Raw genomic sequence first — 26,299 nt, forward strand, 5'->3', positions numbered from 1 at the left:
ATTAATATATATTAATCAAGTTTGGGTTACTATTTAGTTGTTTTGGAAGTGAGAATTTGAGTTTATATAATAACACACTCGACTTAACTATGTATTTGAATGTATTATGTGTCTATGAATTATTTGAGTATTTGATTATTACAAATTCTATTTCTTATGAACCTAAGTATTCATTTGGTAATTGCTAATTTCTGGAAATTTCTTTGCATAATGTGAGAAAAAACTAAAGGTTAGTGTATTTTCAAAAAAGCTAAAAGTTATATTATTTAAAATAAAGCTGAAACAAAAAGTAGTGTGAAACCTACAAATAGTATATAAATAAGCAAAAAGCCAACTAAAATCACTTTTCAAACTCACACTAATCTTATTTTAATTTTGGTTTGTAAATTTTTGAAATACCTTTCCTCTGTTTTGGATATTAGGCAAAGAAAGTTTGGATTTTGATGTAACTTTTTTTTTCTTTTTGATTTTAAATTGTGATTTTGTTCGGTTTTGACTCCCTAAAAGTGTTTGTTTCAATTTTTTTTCCCTTGAATTATAAATTTTTAGATAGGTAATGTGTTTTTTGGATATAGGGTGAGAAAAAAAAATTTTGGATTTTAAGAAAGCTTGTTTTGAGGAATAATTTTCAATTATAATGTACTTTGATGATGCATAAACTTTTGTAAGTAAATATTATTTAAGAATGAATAATTTATTTACCCAACTTTTTAAATTCTTGAGAAAGTTTGTTTTGTGTTTTGTCTTATAATAAAGAAATTATTATACTTATAATATATATATATATATATATATATATATATATATATATATAAATAATTGTAATTAATGTCAATAAAATTAACAAGTTAAATGTACTAAAAAAATGCATTTATAGAAAGTTAATGTGAAATTTTGAGGGGATACATTTTAAGTCCTCACTACTCCCACCGAGAGCTCACACCCCCTCTGAGAGGTGAGAAGGCTCCTCTTGCAAGGGTGAATTATTTGACCCTTTCAAATTATTCACTCAGTGATGTATGGGTAGATTGTAAATTTATTTTAAAATAATTTGTTGGAAAGATTTCTATATTGTTTATATGTAATCTCATTATGTTGTATATAATGTCCTAAATACTTCGGAATATTACATGTCATTGAGGAGAAAAAATAAAATGGTCAATCATTAATTGAATAGTGAATAAACTGACTTGAGTTTGGAACTTTGGATGAAGTAATTGATATTTACAAAGGAATCTAAAAATGATAGAATTGTATATTCCATTTATAATTCCACCCATAACCAAGTTCATTGTTTGAATATAATATTATAATGTCAAACTAAAGGCAAGTAGGCAACTATTTGAACAATTTTGGAGAATAAAAAATAGTCATAAACAAACACCGATAGGCACTAATTTAGAGGCATCCAGCTTCTTTTTTCTTTTTTTTCTTTTTTTTTAATGTAGTTGTTTATTTATTAACTCACTGAGTTTTGTAAGCTTTTTGGGTTTAAATTGATTTTTTTTTTTTTTTCCTGTTGGTTATTGTTGAAAGACAAATTTATAGTAGTGGTTGCAATATAAATTAAGGGCATTAGATACACCAAAAATATTTAATTTATAAGGCAATCTATAGTTTCAATACAAAATTTTGATTGTGTTCTATTACATGTTAATTCAAAGCACATACTTCAGGGGGAGGGGGAAAACAATGTATATTTTTTGTTCACATTTACATGGGAAAAGAAAAATAAAAGAAGAAAGAACACCCATATAAAAACTGGGCTAGAACAAGAATGGAAAAGAGGTACACATCCTGTAGTAAGAGCAATATTTTTATCAGTCAGCAAGAACCAAAGGAACCTGATGTTAGAATTCTCCGTTGTCAAAGATATGCAAACAGGTTCTGTAATCGCTTGAATCATCATGAAGCTCTTCTTCTCTCACATGATCCTATGAAATGGATTGTCAATGAGCTTTGTCCAGTTACAACCAGGCAAAGCATTAAGTTCCCAGCTTCCTTTCTGGAAATGTCTTGCTCTATGATTCAGTTTCAGAAAAGCTTTTTAACCCACGTAGCATACATAAATTGAGAAACTAAAGTTCATGTTGGCTGTACAGGGGCACAGAAAGCTCCGGGTTCAGGGCTGCATGAAGCAGATACTGACCATGTTTCTATCATCTCAATGTCAATGCCCAGGGACATCTTCCAAAATATATACAACAGTGGTGCAGCAGTTCTCAACGAGGCATCTTGATAAAACAACCTCCTTTTCCTAACCACTCATGGGTAGAAACAAAGAGAACTGTCAGAGATAGCAAACATCTGCAGAGGCCTGGGATCACTGTAGCCCTAGATGGAGAGAAATCCTTGCATCAGATCAGTTGAAGAAGTAGGGTGATTCTAAGACGTCCCTTAAATCAAAGTCTCCACGTTCAGGTAAGGGAGGGAAAGACAATGTAGGAAAGGACTGCTGGAAGCTTTCCAGTAACTGTATACAAAGACAATGGGTTAGAAGAAAATAAACTTTTCTTAGTTTCAACATTAAGTTCAGTAGAAAAAATAAATAAATGAACTACTGTGTTTTCCTTAAAATCAGCAGCTTATGCATATATCATAATACCATCTATTGCTTAAATTTGTACAAACATGATAATAAAAAGAAAATGAGGAACCGATAAAAGATTCAAAAAGCAAGGTGATTTTAAGAAACCCAATTATTGTCATTTTGAATCAAAACCTCACCTTAACAATATAAAGTCTTTTATTTATGTATCGCCTCAACCAAAAGTAACCACATAACAAATTTAAAAAGCAGACACACAAGATTTGAGCTGATTTTGCAGAAGAACCCAATGAAAACTCAAATATTAGTCACGGATTAAGATCCTCTAGAGTTCTTAGGGTAACTCCACCATGGAGTTCTTAGAATCCTATCCATTCATTTTGAAATTAGTAGATTAGATTTTGCATCAAAAACATTTAAAAAAACATTGCCTATTATTATTTTGGTAACTAGTTAAATTATTGATGAAGTGGCCAAATCCAATCCACATGGATAAGATTTTAAGAAGTCCATGGTGGAACTCTAAGAACCTTCACAATACTAACAGTAAATATGCTTCCCCTATAACTTAAGTGTATCTAAGAAGTGAAGAGACTCTACATTCTCCAATATTGGCATCTCATAGAGTTCAACGAACTTTTCTCTAAGTATCCTGCTTAATTCATCCACATCACATGCATGTGTCCAGTATGAATCATGAACTCCTGTAATCATATACCGGTGGCATGGTCAGTAGAAGTTAAAAACAAAAAAGGAATAAAAGAAGGAATGACCAGAAAAACCTGCAAAGTTCAAGCCCGCCTTTTTGCAGGAATTTGCAGTCATCATCATATGAGAACCGTCGAGGGAGTGAACAAAGTTTGGTGGGAATGCTGTCCTCTGCCGCTTGACCATAACCTATGATAGTAAAATAACAATCATGTTTAACTGAGGTTCAGAGTGTTCAACAAATATGATGGCTAAATTCATCGCATCAAAGACCTCCACCTTTTTTTTGGTTCCATTTTCATATGGGGCCATGAGGAAGTTGACCAAAGATATGCATCTTTGTGTTCCATTAAGGATATGGAAACCAACCAAATCCATACATATTCATTGGATCCACCATTTGCTCCAAGCCATTAATGGTTTTCACAGGATCAAAAGGGATCATAAGGATCGCTAGAAAGGGCAGAGCCAGGAATCTTTCCTTGAAGATGACAGAGAGGAAAGAGAAAACAGGGGGGTGGTTATCGGTGTGGTGGCAATATGAATGCATTTAGTTTTCAGGATCACTTTGATAATTTCCATATACAAACTTGGGTGCATATATCAAGCTAGTGAATTTAAGCAGATGTCAAAGGGGAGAGGAAAGAGAAAATGGGAGGGTGGTTGTCGGTGTCGTAGAAATATGAATGCATTCAATTTTCACGATCACTTCGATAATTTCAATATACAAACTTGGGTGCATATATCAAACTAATGAATTTTAACATTATTAGGAAGAGAGAAAAGTGGCTCCCTGGTGGAGGAAGGTGGAGGAACTGCACCCCTGCAGCATGCTTGCAGAGAAATGGTACAGCTTAAAATAGGTGTTCCAGACATGGAATGAGATAAGATGACATGATCTTAGGACAAATATTCTGGTTAAATGGAAAAAAATGCAAGGCCATCTTCAATTTACATGTCAATGTACAATGCATGGGTGTATCTTGCAAGTAACACTAAATGGCATCCAACATATCTAAAGCAGAACCCCAACAGAAAATAATTACAGCTACCTTTTCTGTTTCTCGCTGTAGTGTTAAAACCTGAAGAGAAGTTTTTATCTGCATTGAATTTCACAAAAAAAAAAAAAAAAAAAAGCTTAATGACTTGAAAATCTGCTTTGGACTTTATAAATATGACAAGAGTAGTGACCCTTAATGTTCCTATAAATTTTGGAACACTCACAAGATGCCTTCCCAATTTGCGGTAAGGTTGCACAACAGGAAGTCCAAGTGGAGTTGTCCACCGCACTGGCTGATTTTCAGATGCAATTATCTGTTCATGTTAAACTTTGAAGTCAAGTATTTGTAAAATGACTACAGAAAAATAAGTAAACAAGGATGGTGTACACATTTAAGCAAACCAAAAGAAAAGAGCCATGGGACACACTTTTGCACATTCACCAAGCCAGCTCATGATACTGCGTGCAGCTTCAAACATCTGCCCCAAGGCAGTTAGGGTGATCTGCACAGAATAATACAGAGAATAGTTATTGAAGATAAAATCATTGAATACACACACACAAGTAACATGTGGAGCAAGCATTCGTCATATCTTAGTGAAGAAAAGTAGGGCTATATAGTAGTACCAATCCCCCTTCCCCCATATTCCATACCTTTGCAGCATAACAAGAAGCACCAAAGAGCTCTACATCATCTGCAATGACACTGCGTTCCTTCAACCTCCTCTTGATCTGATCCCTAGCACCAATGTAAGTGACACCATAGACCGATGTCATCACTGTTTGCTTCACCAATTTTCTGTCCACCTAGACAACATCCAGCCATTAGTTCAACTATTGGTTGCAAGAGACAGGAGGTCATGTCGGCAAAATTGCAATCTACACCGACCACATTGCATAAAACATACTTGCACTGCATCTTCTAAATGATTCATGATGAAAAATAATTCAAGATTTTGATGGCTATAATTTGCCAAGTTTATCTTATTAACATTTGCAACACATGACATTGTTCAAATCAAGAGATGAAAAGTAGGCAAAGAACCTGATTAATTAATGTTCTTGCATGCAATGCATCTGGAAAAATTGTAGGATCTTTCTGCGCATCCTCCCGCATGATTTCTAGTACTCTGCATTGCAAAAATGACATCATCAACAAATTGTCTTCTTAGACAACTTCCTTTGAAAGAGAATGGTGGCCACTGCAGTTAAAAATACTCCACAAAAATTGGTGTTCCCTCTTTGTGGAATACCACATAAAATTGTTATTATAATCATATTAGTCCGATTCTGTTTCGTTGTAAAGTCAAAATTATTTAGCATAAATAAATTAGAAGTAACTTTAAACATTTCACTAGTCATTTGCTTTCCATAGACAACATCAAATCCTCTGGACCCATACCTTTTGGGTTCTTTAGGACCACTAATCAATACTGTACTTTCTTACCACCAAACTGGAAAAAACTTATATTGGGCTCCACATCTTTCTAAAGTTGGCAGCAAATTCATAAAGGGTTGACATTAGGCTGAGCTATTCAGAAAGTAATCACAAAGTTTGGGGATTAAAATTTGACCCAGAGATATGACCCAATTTTTTTTTTTTTTTGATAAGTAATGTAAGAAGTTTATTAAAAAAACCAAGTACGCTGGAAATGTATTACAGTGGCACAAATCAAGAACCCAGATTACGGCGATCAATAATATCGGGGAGAGAAAATATCTTTAGACCTCCTGATTATAAATAATTTATATCCTTCAAATATATCTGTTTAAATATAATTTCTTAGTGCTCACTATAATTATGTAATTGTTTACAAAATATAATTTCCGTCAGAGAACCAGAAAATTGGAAATGCAGGAAATGAATAGCCATAGATGGCAGACCTAATTCTTACTTTCGCAAGGAAAAAAAAAAAAAAAGACAAGTGCCATAGCTGCCATAGATGGCAGACCTACTCTTAGTTCTTGAAATGCAGGAGCTCTACTTGGATAACTTAAAACCATCCCAATGAGAATTCCTCCTTCCAAAATCCAAATAGCAATAGCAGAGGAAATGTAAGGACCAGAGCTTTTCAGTTAGCGTCCTCCAGGATGATACTGAAAGACTTTGAGTTCCACTATGATGGCTCAACTTATGCTAACTTTCCTATTTTTCATGCATAAAATGATAGAGGCATGTACGCATCATTCTCTCCTACAACATATAGATGGGTATCCAGAGAGATTACTTTTTCTTTTTCCTCTATCGCAAACTGGAAATGCAATGAGAGCATAATTTTTGAAATTACACATGCTTTAATCAGCAATCTAGAAACATATAAATAATTTGTTCTAATGATAAGAAATGAAGCCTTGTGCCCGTCTGGTATAACATCAAGAGAGAGGAAAAAGGGCTTTAAGGGCTAAAGCTGGAATATAGTCTTAAGCTAAAGCTGAAATTATGACCTTTAACATTATAGCTCTTTAGTGCACTGTTATAGCTTTTAATAGAAATAATAAATTGACATAAATGTCCGTTAATATTTTTCAAAATGACACTTAATGCTCACCTAGTTTGAGAGAGAGAGAGAGAGCTAATAATAATGATGATGATTACAATGATGCTATTTTTTTTTTATAACTAATAAGTTTATTGATGTCAAAAAATGAAAACACCCTAGTACACAGGGAGTGTACAAGGGGTCAAACAATCAAAAACAAAAATTACAAGAATTTAAAAAATTAAGAAAAGATAAAAATGATTGGTTCCGCAAAGCAGTCAACCAATCCATTAAAGTTCTAAAGAAAAATAGCTTCAAATCTGATATGGATCTCTCCTTATCTTCAGAGCACCGATTATTTCTCTCTCCAAAGGCACCACAACAAGCAATGGGGAACCATCAACCATATATACCCATTTCTATGACAGCCAAATCTACCTTGCCAACAAGCTAGAAGCCCCACTACAGATTGCGGCATAACCCAGCTCACTCCAAACAAACCAAACACCATAGCCCACAAATCCATTACAACCGGACAATGAAAAAAAAGATGATCAACCGATTCACCATTACCCTTGCACATGTAGCACCAATCCAATATCCAAACCTTCCTTTTTCGTAAATTGTCAATCATTAAGCATTTCACTAAAGCAGCAGTCCAAACAAAGAAAGCTACTCGAGAAGGAATCTTCTGTTTCCAAATGCTTTTCCAAGGAAATGAATAGTCATTAGAACCCACTAAGAGACTATAATAATCCTTAACCATGAAGCCCTTCTCTCTATAAGATTTCCAACACATCTTATCCTCACCAAACCCTCTCACCAAAGCACCATATATGGTATCCATGAAACCAGCCAGCACCTCTAATTCCCGAGCATGCACACCCCTAAAGAAACTGACATCCCAAAACAGGGTTCCATTATCAAACTTCATAATCTCAGCCACACTAACTTCTTGATCACGGCAAAATCTAAACAATTCAAGATAGCTGACTGCAAGAGATGTTTCTCCACACCAACGGTCTTGCCAAAATTTCACCCTAAACCCATCCCCAATATCATATAGAATGTGGCGAGAGAAAGAAGGCCATCTTCAACTAATAGTTTTCCACAAGTCAACACCATATGGGCCATTAATAGGCCTAGTACACCAGCCACCCCATCCATAGCCATATTTCACCACTATCACTTGCCTCCAAAGGGCAGCCCTCTCCATCTCAAATCTCCATAGTCACTTCCCAAGCAAAGCTTCATTAAAAAGTTTTACCTTCCTTATCCCCAAACCACCTGAAGCAATGGGACTGCAAACAGTAGCCCATTCAACCAAATGGAATTTTGGTTCATCACCAATGCCACCCCATAAGAGATTCCTCTAAAGTTTCTCATTTCGGTTAGCCAAAGCAATAGGAATAGGAAATAAAGATAGAAAATACGTGGGTAAATTGAATAGAGTGCTTTTAATTAAAGTGACTCTACCTCCCTTGGATAAGTACAAACGTTTCCACCCTGCTAATCTTCGTTCTATCTTCTCCAGAATTGGATTCCATATTGTCTTATCCTTGAATTTAGCTCCCAAAGGAAGATCCAAATATTTCATTGAAAGAGTACCTTGTTTACAGCTAAGGACAGTAAGTCAAAATTATGCACCATACCAACAGGAACCAACTCTAACTTGCCCAAATTTATCTTTAGACCAAAAATAGCCTCAAACCAAATGACAATCATACGGAGAAACAAAACCTCATCCAGATCAGCATCACAAAAAATTAACGTGTCATCCGCAAAGAGAAGATGAGACACCGCCAAAGATCTTCCCTCTAAACGGCCCACACCAAAGCCTGACATGTGGCCATCATGGACGGCTTTATCCAACATCCTCCCAAGGGCTTCCATAACCAAGACAAACAGCAAAGGGGACAATGGCTCACCTTGTCTCAATTCCCTCAAACTCTCAAAAAACCAAGAAGGAGAACCATTTATCAGAATAGAGAAGCGAACTGTAGATATACAAAAGAAAATCCACCGCCTCCATTTTGCAGAGAACCCACCCCGTTTTGCATAAGAAATCCCCAGTTTATATGATCAGAAGCCTTCTCAACATCTAACTTGCAAAGTAGCCTTGGCAAACCAATTTTCACTCTACTGTCAAGGCATTCATTAGCAATAAGCACAGGGTCAAGAATCTACATGTTCCTCACAAAAGCATTCTGCGAAGATGAAATTATATCTTCCATAACCGTGCAAAGTCTAGTGGCTAAAACCTTAGCAATGATTTTATAAACCCCCCCAACAAGACTAATAGGTCGATAATCCTTGACTTCAATTGCTGCATTTTTTTTAGGGATGAGAGTGATGAAAGTTGCATTCAAACTTTTCTCACACTGGCCTTTAGCAAAAAAGTGATGAAATACAGCCATAAGATCAGGTTTGAGAATTCCCCAACAAGCTTGGAAGAAAGCCATTGAAAACCCATCCAGTCCAGGCGATTTATCACCATTAAAATTCTATATGACATCAAAAATTTCTGCCTCCTCAAAGGGTCTATCTAGCCAATCTGCATTATCACCAAATATCCTTGGAAATACCAAGACTTCTGGGAATGGTCGAACAACTTGCTGCTCGGAGTATAAATTTATAAAGAATTGAGTAATACAACCAGCAATCATACCTTGATTAGAGGACAAGATTCCATCAACCATAAGGCTCTCAATACCGTTATTTCTTCTATTGGAATTAGCCATTCTATGAAAAAAATTTGGTATTTGCGTCCCCCTCCCTCAAGTGTAGCACCCTAGACTTCTGCCTCCAACTAATCTCTTCTAAAAGGGTGAGCTTTTCAATATCAGTACGAAGATTAACTTGTTTTAACTTTTCCTCAGCTGTTAAAGGATGAGTCTCCTCTCTAACATCCAAATCATTCAATTTGTTCCAGAGTTGCTATTTCTTAAAAGTGACATTGTCAAACTCCGCTTCATTCCATTTTTTTAGATCCAACTTCAAAGCTGCCAACTTCTTAGCTAGTATAAAACTAGGATTTCCTTGGAACAAATAGGATGCCCACCAGGCTTTCACTTTATCAGCAAAATTCTCCACCCTCAACCACATATTTTCAAAATGAAAAGGTGTTCTACCTTTCCGATGACTCCCTCCCTCCAACAGAATTGGGTAGTGGTCTGAAAGTACTCTGGGCAGCCTTTTTTGTGAAAGTAGAGTGAAGTGATCTGCCAAGAGTGGAGAGAAAAGAAATCGATCTAATCTAGAACCGGAGGAAGTATTGGACCAAGTATAAAGACCTCCTTCCATAGGTATATCCATCAGCCCATGAAGAGACAAAATCAGAAAATCCATACATAGCCCGAGTACAACTTGCAGCCCCTAATCTTTTTGATGGGAAGTAGATTATATAAAAATCACCTCCTAGACACCATGGCACATCCCACCAACTAATCAACCCTGTCAGCTCCTCCCACATTTTCCTACACCTCTTGTTCAAATTTGGCCCATGTATACCAGTAAAAGCCCACTCAAATTGATCACCTACATTTTTAAATTTGCATGAAACAGAAAAGCGCCCTACTGCTTCCTCCACCTTTTCCACTACCTTTTCCACTGCCCTTCGATCCGACATCAAGACAATACCTCCAGAAGCACCTTCTAAACCCAAGTACAACCAATCTACATATGGACAACTCCATATACTCTTGACAATTCCTCTAGTAATCCATTCAAGTTTAGTCTCCTGCAAACATACAATATCAGGCCTCCATGCACGCAACAAATTACGAATCTGAAGCCTCTTCTCAGCCTCATTCAATCCTCTGACATTCCAGGAAAGCATCTTCAAGTTCATTTAGGAATAGAAAGATCTTGCTCCCTATTAATACCACTGCGCCGAGTTGAAGTAGAACCATAATTAATCGAGCTGAATAGACCCTTCAACTCTCTTATACCTTTCATTCTAGAGCTCTTCAAGTCACGTGTTTTTTTTTTTCCAAAGCAAAGTAGCCCTATGGAGTAATTCAGCCTCAACAACCAACAAAAAGGTGGTTGCTTGATTTTCAAAACCTTTTAGGGAGGTGCCTAGGAAGTTATCCCGTTAAATCTACTTTGGAACCACTCAAAGTAAGCTTCTTCCCTCACTGGACTCTCCACACCCACCACTTCCTTTCCTTCCATTGCCAAGGGTAGAGAAAAGGCCAATAGTTCCACAACTAAAGGCGACAAACCCCCTTCATTAGGTAGCTCGGTAGGCTCTAAATAGGTGTCTGAAACCCAATCCTCCACAAGTACTTCATTCCCATTAAATTGAGCTGATGACACCTCCAAAACGTCTGAAGACTTCAACGGGACCAAGGCCAATTGGGTTTGCTCTTCCAAAACCTCTATGACTTCACCTGGAGGCAGAGAAATCTGAATCAGAACCGCCACTCTTCTTCCATCTCGGAGTTCAAGCACCCACTTCTTGCCAACACTCCCGGAATGCTCTTTAAGTATCAAGTAAATGTCTCGCTGCAAGTTCTCCTCAACATCAGAGGTGGTTGCTGACTCATCAGCCTCATCGGAGCATAGGAACTCTGTATCGGTCCCATCGGAGCCAAGGATCTCATTATCGGGCTCATAGGCGCTGATAATGTCAATATTGGCATCATCGAAGACTTTCATCGACTATGCTAGCCTCAACGAGCTTCATGAATTAGCTTGAGGTTGAGGTTGCTTCAAGTCGGCAACCACATCGCATCTTCTGGTACCTCGCATTGAGCTTGTCGGAGTCGAAGGCAAGTTTCCTGGGTTCTAAGTCTCGCCATTTGGTAGTGTTTTTTTTTGGTTTGGGCCACCAGACTGTGATAGGCTTGGGATTAATTTTGGGCTTTGCATTGAAGGGAGCTTTGGGCTTAAAATTTTTGTTATTATCCTTGGACTTATCGATGTGGCCCACTTCCTAGACTTCCTGGACTTTGGACCACTTCACCTCCCACCCACCATTCGGCCTACGCTCCAATCCCAGGCAAACATCCAGCGTTAAATGCGAATCATTGCCACCGCTTAAGTTCTCTGTAATCTCAACCGACAATTTAGCCTTAGAAGACGCTTGCTTCTTCCCAGCATTCAAGTCACGTGTATTGTGGCTTTGATTGCAAAAATTTGATTTGGTTGAGATTTGAAAAATTGCCATTAATTGCTTTCCTTTCCTACTACCACTACCCTCTCTCCGATCACCCTCCATCGCTGCCAACAGAAAAGGTTTGGAATTCTCCACTATCGGTTTCAGGACAGAATTGGATGGTTGTTTGATGGCGAGCGTCCCAGGGGCAATTGCTCTTCGTAGATGAAATCCAAACCCTCGCCACCCACGACCCGATTTTCCTTCTGGCACCACAAGAAAGCCTTTTTAACAACCATGGATAAGTTCCGAGATCATTAAAAAACTGTCATGTGCATTGGAACCCAATTGCAAATATACTTTCTCACCATCCCTGAAGGTTCATGCAAAGTTATCAGGAGTTGTATTGGACATTAGATCCTCCACAATAGCTAGCAAACGCTTTGCACTCTCTTTGCCCATAAAAACTGATTGGAGAGAATCCTGATTTCGCTTAAAAATGTGTAACATGAAATAAGTACCTCCCTCCTCAATTGAGAATTCAAAGGTCTTGGACTCAACAAAAAAGAAAATTAAACCTCCCATAACAACAGTGAAAAACCACCAGTTTTGTGACTAATTCGAGGTAGCCAGGCCTCTCACTAAACTAGAGTGATTCAGTTTTCCAATAATATTACAATCCATCCATCCACCTTACTATTATCCTATGATTCACATCGTTTTCAATCTCTCAGTCCTAACAATGATGCTATTAATAATAATAAAACCGCCTTCAAAGTTTGGGAAAGAATGGGGGGGATGGACTTCTAAATTGGGTAGGGATGTTCATGAGTGTAATTTATGGAGAGGTATCCGTAGGAGTTGGGAGGATTTCAGCAAAAATACTCATTTTGTTGTTGGGATGGGGAATAGAGTGAGATTTTGGCAATATGGGTCGTGTGGGGATCAACCTCTCCAACTAGTTTTCCTGGGCTGTATGGTATTGCCATTTATAGGCAGGCCTCCGTTGAGTCTTCTTTGACAAGGCTGGGGGCTGGGAAAATGAGAAGTTGGGATGTATGATTCATTCAAGATCTTAATGATTGGGAGTTGGTTACAGGGGATGACTTTCTTCGTATCTTGGGATCCAATATTCCTTCAACGGATATTGGAGACCAGATGAGATGGAAGTTGGAGCCTAATGGGGATTTTGATATCTGTTCGTTCTATAATAAGTTGTGAGGTTCTTCTTCCATTGACTTTCCTTGGAAAAGTATTTGGAAAGTTAAGGCCCCTCAGCGTGTTTACTTTGTTTGGATTGTAGCTTCGAACAAGATTTTCACGAGTGACAATTTGAAACTTAGGGGTTTTGATTTTGTTGACTAGTGTATTATGTGTCGTCATTGTGGGAAGACTGTGGATCACTTACCATTTCATTGTGAGAAGGCTCATCAGTTGTGGAGTTTTATTTTTAAATCTTTTGGGATTTCATGGGTCTTACCAAGAATGGTTCCAGATCTACTCTTTGGTTAGTGGAATTTGTGGGGGAAGCACTCGTCTAATATTTGGAACTTAGTTCCGTTGTGCATACTGTGGTGTCTTTGGAAGGAGCGCAATTGGCAGACTTTTGAGGACTTGGATAGCTCTGGAGATCAGTTGCTTGCTTCTTTTAGCGGATTTCTTTTCACTGGTCTAAGGCTTGGGAACTCAAATCTAGTAATTCTCTCCCTTCGTTCCTTTGTTCTCTCCTCTTTTGTAATTAGTTTTCTTCTTGGTTTTCTTCTCTTTTTTGTCTCTTTCTTTTCTTTGTACTTTTGGTTTTTTTTTTTTTTTTTTTTCTCCTGCATAAAGTAGCGCTTGAATGTAAAAGTGCTTTTATTCATAAAACTGCCAATAATAATAATAACAATAATATTGGTGATTAATTGAATTAATTGGGTTCAAATCAATATATATATAAAAGCAGAGACTTCATGCGAGAGTGCATGAAGTTCTGCCATGTGGCGCTCTATATGAGTTTTTTGCAATTCTCTTTATTATGAAACGGTTTTTTCCAACCTCAAAAATTAAAACAATGCAGCTTTTGTGTTTAGCACTTATTGCTTCATCAAAAATCAATTCACTTCTTCCTCTCTCCTAACTCTTCACTTCTTTCCATTACCAAAAAAAAGACTCTTCACTTCTTCCGGACAAAAAAAAAATTCACTTCCCCGTTCAAATTTAAATGCACACTATGGATAAGCACCTGGCAAAGTGAGACCAAGCTTTGCACTATTACACATTTACAATAATATTATACTTTTCAAGTAATTTCTGATGAAATCAAACCCATCTTTAAATTTTTTAAATTTCACTCATTCTCTATCTTAACTCTTTAGTTCTTTCTCTGTCTCTTAACTCTTCACTTCTTCTAGCAAAAGCAAAAACAAGAAACTCTTTCACTTCCCCTTTCAATTAAATGCACACTACGTACCTGTTTCTTTTGAAAATTATATATTGATGATGGATCAACGATTCCTCTATAAGTTCATGGACAAAAGCTCCTTTCTTAGTGTTTGTAAATAAATATTGCCAACTCTCTCTCTCTTTATTTATTTCTTTCAATTTTTTTTTTCAAAATTTTATTTGGGATATTGAGTTTGCAGTTTGCAATGTTTGAGGGAAGACAGACTCAGGGAGATTGAAGCTTCAACTTTACCTATTTTGGCCAAGGACTAAAGTCACTAAACCCAAGGAGAAAAAGTCACTGGCTCCTAATTTATCAAACCCTTCTTCAGTATCTAAGTCCTAAGAGGTACAAAATACTAATACTCAATTTGTTCATTCTTTGTTGTTGTTTGGTAATGGGTTTTTGACAATCAAACTAGATGGTGGTTTGTTTCTTTTCATTTGAACTGCCCATTTCTTGGATAAGATTTTTACTGAGCCACCCCGTTTTTGTAATTTATGATTTGTCTTTTGGTGAGTGATTTAAATATGTTACATGAGGATGTGATTAAGAAAATTGGGTACTATTTATACCCTAAGGCAAAGACAGGTTGAGTAAATAATCTGGTTTTGTTGGGCAGGTAGAAAGACCAAGGAGGAAGAAGCTTAATCAATAAATCAAGCTCCTCCATGCCACATGTAGTCGAAGCACAAACTCATGTATCTATTTGGATTGGGTCACATTCAAAGCGCCAATGGAGGCAAAACTTTTGTGGGATTTGAAGTGCAAAGAGCCCAAGAGTAATTACATATTTTATTTTGAATCCATAGTGTTTGATAAAATGCTTGACAGAAAATTTATAATTTTTATTTGGTTGTATGATGTAGCAGCCTATATAGTTGGTATGAGTGAAACAAATTAAATTAGCTACGGGTAAGAAAGTTGTTATTATTTTTAGGTGAATAATTTTCTTTTACTTATTGAGGGGTTAAGTATTATTTGGTAGCAAAGTTTTAAAATAATCTCCACAATCTACACATATTCTATGTCCTACTAAATGATAGAAACTCAATTGTTAAAAATAAGAACAAAGAAAGAAACAATAGAATTGCAAAGGTATAAATTAAGAACTAAGTGGGCAGAAAAAATGATGTGGTGTCTCCATTATTTGAAGGTTAGCCTAGAATCTATATAAACTCAAAAGGGTATTAAAGAATCGTTAAATATATTATACCGGTACACCTTTGTTAAAAAATTGTTAAATATGTTGAATCATGTCTACCTCAACCATCATTGAAACTATTTGCTTTATTTATTTATTTATTGGTCAAGTATCATGTATGGCTGTTTGCAAGAGCCTTGACAATATCAAAGTGTGTTTGTTGCTTTTTGCCTAGACATGAATCACTATGCAACCTTAGTACTGCTATAGTTAAAATATTATTGAAGATGCTTCATAAGATCAACACCTTAGTTAGTCATTTCGTATGACAAGGGATAGGTTGAAGGAGTTTGATATGCATAATGTATGCTTGCAATTAATTGGTTTACAATCAACTAATGGTATGCAACAAAATATGCCTACATGCTCTGAAGTTTCTACTATAATTGTAGGTAATTTTAGCAATGAAAGTATTCACCATTTATTCTATAATATATGTAAAAAAAATTTCAAAAACTATTTTACATAAAAGCTTATAGCATTATCCGCGCAATGCGCGGGCAACCTTCTAGTATGAACAAAAGCACTTCTATATTATGTCCTCTTTTGTTATTTCTCACATCTAAAAGCTGTTTATCAGTTTGGTCACCAAACGGGTCTAATAACTTCAAATACTTTTTTTTATTGTGGTTTATGAAATGCTCAAAATGCTAAAACTCTTTTCACTTAAAACTCATTATTACAAAAGCTCTACTTCCTACAGTAACGCCAAACGGATCCTAGTCTAATATCTAAATTCCTTTATTAAGCCAAAAGTTACTTCCTCTTTTTACATTGTGTGGTATTGGTTCAAACTTCTCAAGAATTAAATTAATGCTTTAAATTTTTATATATAAAATCAACGCTGGAGATTGCCTTGGTAAAGAACAGCTTACCTAGCAGCTATTCCTGAGTATACATCTGCAGGCTTCTCTCCTGCAACTAAATTGACAGCAGCTGCTCCCAACTGAATAAAACAATATTATTTATTAATAATAAATAATGCAAAAGCATCGAGAACGAAGCTTTTTTTTTTTTAAAGAGAGAGAAAAGGGGAGGAGAGGAGCAAGTGAGAGAGTTTTCCATTAAAGCATCCGGACATCAGCTCTCATAAAATATTGACAGAAAATAACCTTCAAAGGCGCAGAGTAACTAATAGGGAAATAATTAATCATCTTTTTCTATGTTCTGATATAATTAGGAAGCTTTGGTCACTAGATTTTTTTTTTTTTTGGCCTTATTTGGAGTTCATATAAGCAAAAGTGAAACCATAATACCTACTTCTAAATTAAATTATAAATTAAAACAACAACATTACCTTGTCTCGTCCGAGAGCTGCATAGTGTTGTAAACCATTGCAAGAGCCATCCTACAGAATATCATAAAAGGGTAATTAAAAAAAAATCTCATTAAAAGTTATAAGTTCTGAAGAAAACATGACATACAAGACTAAACCAAAGCTCAGCAATAGTTGAAGAACTTATACAGCTAGCAGATGATGGTATCACATGACGAAAGAAATATGAAATGCAATTAACTTGATAGTTCCACCCACATCCATGCAACATGCAATGATATAACAAAGGGCCTACAATACACAGCGAAATAGTAAAAACCCTAAAGAAGAAACCCACTTAAGTTTATTCTGTAATTTGTCTCTATAACAGACTTGAGTAAGGAGAGAACCATTTTTTTTATTGGTTAGCTACATATGCACCCAGTGGGTCCTGAATCCACGAATTCACCCTCCACCTTTCTCTTACAAGGGGAGGAAGTGGCGTTTGAGCTATAGCTCATTGGCACATGCAAACACAAATCATGGAGTTAAATGTATAAGTACATAGAAAATATTTTCTATGCCTCCTGTAGCTCCCTTACCCAGCTCTAATCCACTTATTTCCCTTTGTTCTTCCTTCATCCAATTAACATTATCAATTTCTTTATTTAAAGTTTTCTTACTGATAAAAAAAATCTTTAATTAAAATCTAGCATACGAATATAGCTTCTCGTAAGGTCATTTACATATTTCCTTTAGAAAGATGTCCAAAACCATATGAACCATAGAAGAAAGTCAAGTTGCTGTAATATTCAATTTTGGCAACTTAAAGTTTTGCTTGTATGGAGCTCACGTACAACATACCGTTAGAAGTCTAGGATTAAAAGATCTTTTAATTTGATTTTCAATATCAAAAAAAATATAAAATCTTTTAATTTAAGCCATTGATTAATGTGTTATTAGCATTTTTATATGTAGGGGAAGCTGTGCAACTTCATAAAATTCCTAAGAATAACTTAATATCTAGGGTTAATTTCTTAATCATGTTTGGAATAGATATGGTATTAGGTGTCTTCTGTTGGGTTCTACTGGCCAAATTGAGAGTCCTAACCCTAGCAGGTTAAGGGTCAACTAATGGATATGAATATGCTCTCTTTTTTTATTCAAAAAATTTAGACTTGCAGATAGAGTAGAGTATCGTGGCAAGATTTCCTAGTGCATTCTCTCTTCCTCCTCTTCTTCACAGTGCACTGGTACAGTTCCTGGATACCATTCACAGCAGTCACAAACTTTTTTCTTCTCTTCTCTGTTTTGCAATTTCAAATTGAGCCTTTATCCTTACCTATCTAAACCTAAAAGCCACATTTTTTCCTACTAAATAGCCACTGAGTAACCTATCAAAGCAGCCATAATTCCCAAACACATTGGCTGTCCAACATTTTCCAGCAACCTGTATTGAAACCTTAGTCAATCTCTGAACCCTAACCATTTCTTCTAAAATTCCAAACTCTAGATCCATGAATTCTGCAAGAGCTCTGCCACCACAAGCACACATAGACAGATTCCCTACATCTTTCCTATGTCAAATACATGTAGTACACTATCAACTTATGAACCCAATCCTTCAGAGTTCAAAAGAGAAAAAACTGGCAACATGCCACAAAGAAAGTACCTGATGTATGGGAATATGTGAAATAAAGGTCTCCGGGGACGAACTTCTCAAAGCGTCAGTGAGATTCATGCAAACAGCCAGGCACTGAAATGGATCTTCTGCATTCAACCACCAGCGCTTGCCTTCAAGTGGCCTGTCTGCAGAATCAAATATATCATCCAAATGATTCTCAGTAAATGCCAGTCGACCCTCATGAGATAATTTGTCCACACCACCAGCATAAAGATTTGCAAAGTGTATCTTCAACCATCGTAAGCCTGACTTTCCAAGAGGGCGTCCCTCTGCAAATTCTAGAACACCCCGACATAGATCTGACCCAAGATGATTTAAATATGGGTGCATCGGGTAAGCACGACCTCGAAAGTCAAGGTTGTGTGGGTAGAAAAAACCTTCTTCATCCTTCATTTTTCGGGCTACCTGCTCCCAATAAAGAAACGTCAATATAAACCTTATTAAAAATATATTATAGTTACTATGTCACAGGAAGTGAAAAGGAACTTACTGCAAGTTTAAGTTCTATGTCACAACGCTGTGAATGTCTCTCCCTGTTCTCTTTCTTCACAGATTTAACTTTCCATCGCCATTTCTTGAGCTGAGCTTCGTCTTCAGTATCTGGCTGATCTGGTAAGGGAATCTACAACACATAAAGTTAAAACAAAAGCATTTCAATGAACCAAGCACACTTCATATAGCACATGACTTATTCAACAGTTTGTAGAGTATTACCAACTACTTGGAGGTTGGAATACCGTTAAACAATGCAAGTACATCATAACAAGAAAGATAAAAATATAAATAACATGAAGTAACTCACATCATTGCGGTCCACCAAATCAGCAAGACGGCCTCCACTAGCCCAGATTCTATCTACAACACTAAGTACCTTCTTATTTATCCTCCATTTGGTATTCCCAAGAGTATCCAGGGCCTGGCAGTAATTTACAAAAACAATTGTAGCAGCTTTTCTAAATGGAACAAAGTGGGGAAAATTCCAAGCAGATAAATTTACATATATGACAGCCAAAAATAATGCTGGTATCTAGTCCTCATGGCCAGGTCAACAAAGAGTTCAGATTAAATGATATGAAACATAAATAAAGACACAAAGCAATGCAAATGGTTTCAGACCTCAAAAACAGGTTCTAATTGCTTCCTAGGAGCCCTCTTAACTGCTTCACGTTGTTGTCTGGCTCCATGAATGCGCATGACTTTGGAAGGCAAGAACAGGTGTCCTCCTTTGTCATAACTGTGAAAGTACAAAAGAAAAGAAAGAACAGTGAATAATAGTGTAACTATTCAACCTGGAGGTTGCCTAGGCAAGCTGTTTTCGCAATAATCTACCATCATTGAAACCCCCAAAAGCCATCTGTATCTCTGAACCAGATTGATTAGCAGAATAATACATGCAAGTAAGAGTTGGAATTCCCTTTCTGGTGTATGGATGCACTAATGAAATCAGAGCTCCTGGCGTCCAACTATATTGAATTTAAGCTTAATTTTTACATTTAGATAAACCAATCCTTGTCCAGAAGTGGGTATATGTGTCTATATTGATGCGAATATTTAAAAGAACCTTGCCTCTGTGAACTTCTACATGTCCAACCAAGAGGAGCAAAAAGCCCTTACTTCAAAACAACCAGGAATTTCTACATGTTTGACCAAGAGGAGCAAAAAACCCTTGCTTCAAAAGAACTAGAATATATAAAAGTACTTATTACTCCAAAGCCTATATGCTTTTTACATAATATTCTACTAGAAAACCACTGAAGTAACCTTCTTTTCCATGATAATTAGAGAGCTTAACTAAAGGTTTTGCATAGAGAAGAAACTTTTCTTACTAGTCTATCACAAGTCTAGGCCTAAAATATTTTGCAAGGTCCTAGATGATGTTACTTCTTTAATATATTAAAAAAATTCTAGAGATAACGTCAGCCTGCAAGAAAGCAAGGACCACAGGTTTTTTCTGTGAAATGGAAACAATTTAATGTCTAATAGAATCTTTTTTCAATTCAAAATTACATATATTTAATCCATTTTGATAGTTCCATTATGATTTCTTAATTGGCTCATAAAAGTTAATTTAAAGGCCATAACAAATGGCTGGATCCTAGATAATTTTAAGGACACACTATATAAATTTTCTTTTTCAAAATTCATTGAATTAATATGTTTTATAAAAAAATCAACAACATATACATTTTATCAATATGAAAATCACTCCCTCTTTATGATAAAGTTCTTTTAGGCTTTGTTTGGTTGGGAGGATGGAAAAGTGGAAGGATAGAAAATATTTGTGTTTTCCACAATGTGTGTTTGGTAGAGAGGATGGAAAAGTGGGGGTAATCTTGACATTTTGCCTCCCTCAATTTTTCTCTCCATGTTTTTTCTCCATTTTGGAGAGAGATTTGTGAGCCCCGGAGAGAAAACTCTCCCAACCCCATTTTCCTTCAACCCTATTTTCTCCTCTACCGAACAAAAGAAAATGAAAATTTCTCTCTTTTCCTTCCCCTATTTTCCATTCCCCCTAAAACACATCCAACCAAACACACTATTAGTTCTTACCTATCTTTCTTATCACTTATTAAGTCTAAAGGCCAAAACGCCCTACTAGTTAAAAATTATAAAAACTAAATTTAAACTCAAACCAGCACTTGCATTTCTTCGTACCATTTTTAACTCCAGCATAAACTAGACCTGCCTCAAAGGTTTAAAGTTGTACTCAATGATTAGTATGAAAAAAAAATGATTTTAATCATGCTATCTCTATATGAAATCTTAAATTTTCAGCTAATTTCTATAGAGAGATGATAAAATAAAAAATAGAAGAAAAGGAAGCACACTGAAAATAATAATAAATAAGAAGAATCAACTAACATACCCTGTCCACCTGACTGGGGGCACCAGCATTGGCATGTAAGGAATCACCATGTGCCTTGCCTGTTTGTGCAAATAACAAAATTTTAAAATCCATCATTTATACATGAAGAAAGAAGAAAATCAAGTTTTACGAAAACTTCCCCCCCCCCCCCGCCCCCAAAAAAAAAAAGAACAAAGAAAAGAAAATTCAAGAGGCTAATTTATTATCTTCCAATCAACTATAACATTCTAGAAAATGATTTATCCACATTAACAATCTAGAAAATATCTACCAGCTGTCTAAACCTTGAACAAAAATCTACAAATGCCAACATGAAAGTTTTCATTATCTTATGAAAATGGTATCTAGAAGTAAATTTTATTAAAGAATGAAAATTTGATAGGATTTTTCTTACAGTTCTCTCGAGGCCTTTGATAACTAGAGGGTCACATTCTATAATGCCAAATCTTCTGCTGATTTTCCTGTTAAAAGGAAAAGCACAGAATCACCATTTAAAGTGATCAGGGGAAAAATATAATCAATTAATAAGATAGAGATTAATGGATCTTACTTTCCTTCCTTCATCACAGTTTTGAACGAGTGTAAAAATGCAGGCCGAATATCAGGTGGGCCATCTGCTAACTGATTGGCTGGAGGTTGTATATAAGCTGTTTGCATCAACAGTTCAATCAGACGGCTTCCAACCTGAAATGAATAAGGGCAAAGAGCACCTTCTTAGAGCATGTTAGAGTTATGTAGTTAAATGATTAAATTTACCATTTTTCAATAGTTTAAGCTTTTGGGACAATTAGTAATTTTGCAAGGTATCAGAGCAAGAGGTTCTATGTTTGATCCATGCCTCCTCCATTCTACCTCTCATTTAAAATCCCTCATGTTGGGCCTCACCTATTAAAAGAGTGTTCGAGCTCACAGTGAAGGGAGTGTTGGAATTCTGTTTTTAAATGATTGAATTTACCATTTCCCAATAGTTTAAGTTTTTGTGACAATTGGTAGTTTAACAAAGCACGTACAAATAGAAAACTAATAACTTTTTACCAAGTCAACACATGTCATGTACCTTAGCCTTAGCATCCTGGCCCCAGGGTTTTGAATCATCCTTTCCTTTCACTATCTGCCTCACAGCTAACAGCTTTTGCTTCTTTATCAAAGTAGTGACCTTTTTCCTTAACTTCTCTTGATCCTTAACAACAGCATTGGAGTCACCTCCATCATTTTCCTTATCTTTGTCACCCTTTTTCTTTTTTGTTTTCTCCAAGAACTTGTGTATTCTAACCTGACACATTGAAGAAACAACACATCAGCACTCATTATAGGATAAAGCAAAGGATGTAAGGAGAGCAGAACACGTCTTTGCTTAGTCTAGAGAAAACAAAGTGTGAGATACTTCAAAACGATAGGAAGAGAGGTTAATTTGAAAAGCATGACCCCACACCCCTGAATCCATATCTCAATAGAACTTAACAAGCTAGAAATGAAACAGAACCATGGATGTGACTGATTTTAACAATAAAAATATTAGCATGTCCAATGTTATAGGTAATGTTGGACACAACACAATACTTCCATTTAATTTCTATAGTTCGCTTAATCTCTCTAAAAGTATCCCATCATAAAAAAGGAAATTGGCAAGATTCCGGCATAGCCATTTTCTAAAGCCAGTATACTTAAATGTTGAAAACTCTCAGCTGTTACTAAAACTTTGCTCCACACTATTTCACAAAAACACCAAAATTTCAAGGCATACAAACAATAAGGCCTTTATCTGCCATTTTTAGTCGTAAGTCAAAGCTTATTCATTATCAGACATCACATCCTACCGTCATAAAATCACTTATCACTCTAACTTTTACCAGCGTTACTAAGGCTAAAATATGAAATTGCTCCATGGTCTTAATCAAACAATTTTGACAATTACCATTCCCATTTCTATAATTTCATCACCCTTAATACAAATGCTATAACCTCTACTCTCAAAGCATTTGAAAATCAATAACTAAAAAGATCTTTCCTCTTCTTTAGTTTCTATCAGCTTCCAAATTGCCCTCTAAACCAAAACAAAATCTTTTTTACTCAAAATCCTAAAAGGAACAACTAAAAATCAAAGAATGATCTGATATAAGGGTTCAAACCAAAATGACCATGAGAAAAGAGTGGAAAACAACTTCCTACCTCCTGCTCAACAGCATCACCTACTGCGCAAGCCGCTGGAACCACCCTTGCAGACCCATGTTCACCTCCGGTCATCAACAATCCCATCAACTTATGCATTGTGATTACCGACATCATGTCAGGCGGTAACTGGTTGATATAGGGGGCATAAGCCGCCTTGTTCTTCCCCCTCCGGCACAAGTCTTGCTCCTTATCAATGGCATCCCGCAAAGGCTCAAACCAACCAAGAAACAACGACTTCATATAAGGCAAATTCGGGGCCAGCTTCTGCTCACACATGTCCATCAATAGCTCCTTATACTCCTTGGCTGCCTGTTCCCAAGCCTCGGTCTCAATCCTCACCTGCCTCCTCCTTAGCATCTGATACTTCCCTTGCCCCATTCCCCTCATCATAGTCCGCCGCCTCCTCCGTTTATACTCAACCTGCCTCTTCTCCTCCTTATTCATCTCCTGCAACAATTCTTGAACCTCCTCCCCAACTAAAACATCCTCCTCAACATCTGTAGACGAAGCCGCCTCAGCCTCAGCCTCAGCCTCAGCAACACTCGCATACCCTTTGGGGCAAAAAAAGCCATTAAACCCAAAACTTGGCCTCCCAGTAAACTCCTCATGTGACAAAATTTCACCATTTCTACGAAACCCCATTTCAGAAAACCCGTAACTTGGCCTGTATTTGAGTTTTTCGGGGAGAATCGGGTCGTGGGTAAGACCCAGAAAGCTATAAGCTCGTCTGAGGGATTGGGAATTGAGGAGGCAAAACCTGCGGGGGTTTTGAAATTTAATGGCTCTCTTGGCAATGTTGCTCCACATGGTTGTGGAGATCCCAGAAGGGTTTTGTGGAAAGCTTGTGGGCTTAGAAAAGGGAAGGAAATGGTCGATTTGGGGGGTGTGATTTGCAGAGAGTAGTAGAGGGGTTTTAGCACTGGACATCAAATATTCTGAGGAAAACGAAACTGGCGATGGGATCGAAGAGTTGGGATGGGATGGATAAGGAATTTACAAAAGGAAATGAATTCATGGAGAGAGGAAGAGAATAGCAGAGGAAATAAGTAGTGAGTAGTAGCCGCCTTTTGAAGGCTGAAGCTAAACCCTTCTTAAACCTTTGTTTCTTTCTTTTTTATCTCACAACACACAGTACACAGTACACAGCTTTCTTTTCTGTCTCTCAGTCGAAAAGGGGTGAATCTACAAATTTATAGTTGTTTGGGGGGTTTAGTGTAATATGGATTTGTGGGTATGTGACGTGTCTAGATAGTGAGTGGCTCCCACTTTTGGTTATGTAGGCCAATAAAGCGATTAGGGTGTGGTCTGAACTTTGAAGTTTAAACTGTGTGTGTCTGTCAGAGATGTCCACACTATTTGATGTAAATCAACGAGAGATAATCAGATAACTCATTGTAAGGTACAGAAAAGTTTATCAAGAAATATAAATCATACAATATATTCGAATGTATTAATTAATGAAAACTTAAATCAATATATTTTTAGGAAATATGTAACTTTATCAAATTAGGCCTTTTAAAAAATAAAATAAATATTAAACATAATTTAATTAGAATTTATTAGTGTTAAATTTAGGTTCATTTTTATTCAAGGGGCAAGTATCAAAAAACTTTCAAAAAAAAACCCATTACATTATCATTGGGACTGCCTTGCCCAAAAAAAAACCCCAAAAGTAAATCAAAACTCTCTCTCTCAAAAATTAGGTTAGCATATATTGCAACAATAAAATTTCTAGAGCAAAGTTATGAAAATTCAAAACTTTGAATAAAACACTAGCTTTCCATCTACCTAGGTTAGAAACTATTCAACTATTATTCTCTATCACCTTGAAAATGGAAAAATGGTAGTTTCAAGATTGATTTTGGTAGAGTTTTGGTATGCTAATGATGATTGTCCTATAGTAGCGAGAATGGGGGTTATTTTTAGCCAAAATTCAAAACCTTAAGGTTTCTAGAGTGCTAATAGCTAATAGTTGATCAACCTTTGAGTTAGATAGGTAATGAAGTGATTTCAGGGTTGCTATAATTGAGTGGCATAAACCTAAAATAACAAGCATACGTTGGTAATAACTAGTGTACGACAACGTGTGCCACTTTTATAAGGAGACTATTTTGGGCTTCAAAAGTGATTTGGGCTTACATCTTTTGGTTTATTGAACTTACTATATACTATATAGTGTTAATCATTTTAGTAGGAGTTCAAGGTATTCTTCATCATTGAGATTAGGGCCTTAGGTATAGACTAGAATAAAGTGGGTTGTCTATGCTTATACCAAAAAAGAAGATGAACATGATCAATACAAGTGATTATTATATGAGATTTATTTTAGTGATTATTATATGAGATTTATTTTTAAATAGTTATAATATGCTGCTAACCCTGTAGTTCAAACTATTTCTCTCTCTAAACCCCCAAGCATTTTGTGCATGAGAAGATACCAATTCAACTAAAATGCCCCTAACTAGCGTGCGAGATCCTCAAGTTATTGAAACACATCAAAGAGCCTACCATGAAAGAAAAATCCTCAATATTAACATTTAAAAAAAAAAAAGATGACATCAATGGTCCTCACTTACGGATATAATAGGTTCAAGGGAACCTACTTCCTTGTCACAAGAAGGAAAAAGTCATAGTTTTACTATTTTATCACCGAATTCGGCCCATTATCCCTGACTTAGGACCTTTACTATTAATTTTAATGCTTATTGTTAGATTACTTGCGCTTAGCGACAACTATGGCCACCATCACAAGAAGTCCATAAACAATCCATTCATTCATAAGCAAAATTTTTATTTGGGAAGGAAAAAAAAAGGTTTGAAATGTGGCTTATTCTTTTCTTTTTATTTTTTTTAATT

The 26,299-nt window shown here is 36.2% G+C and overlaps 1 protein-coding gene across 1 annotated transcript; it reads right to left on the reverse strand.

Moving 5' to 3' along the window:
• Positions 1–1,998: 1,998 nt before the first annotated feature.
• Positions 1,999–24,571, reverse strand: LOC142621600 (DNA-directed RNA polymerase 2B, chloroplastic/mitochondrial-like). The gene is made up of 19 exons (XM_075794896.1): positions 23,441–24,571; positions 22,329–22,544; positions 21,822–21,955; positions 21,666–21,732; positions 21,272–21,330; positions 19,522–19,639; positions 19,208–19,321; positions 18,896–19,027; positions 18,394–18,810; positions 16,764–16,814; positions 16,342–16,412; positions 5,302–5,386; positions 4,911–5,063; positions 4,685–4,759; positions 4,481–4,570; positions 4,309–4,356; positions 3,331–3,445; positions 3,149–3,252; positions 1,999–2,473 (listed from the first exon to the last, which is right to left on the reverse strand). The coding sequence occupies exons 1-19, from the start codon at positions 24,368–24,370 to the stop codon at positions 2,363–2,365; spliced, it is 3,090 nt and encodes a 1,029-aa protein (XP_075651011.1). The 5' UTR covers positions 24,371–24,571; the 3' UTR covers positions 1,999–2,362.
• Between the last annotated feature and the right edge of the window lie 1,728 nt (positions 24,572–26,299).

This window comes from Castanea sativa, chromosome 1 (assembly GCF_040712315.1).
Source record: "Castanea sativa cultivar Marrone di Chiusa Pesio chromosome 1, ASM4071231v1".
Classification (NCBI taxonomy): domain Eukaryota; kingdom Viridiplantae; phylum Streptophyta; class Magnoliopsida; order Fagales; family Fagaceae; genus Castanea; species Castanea sativa.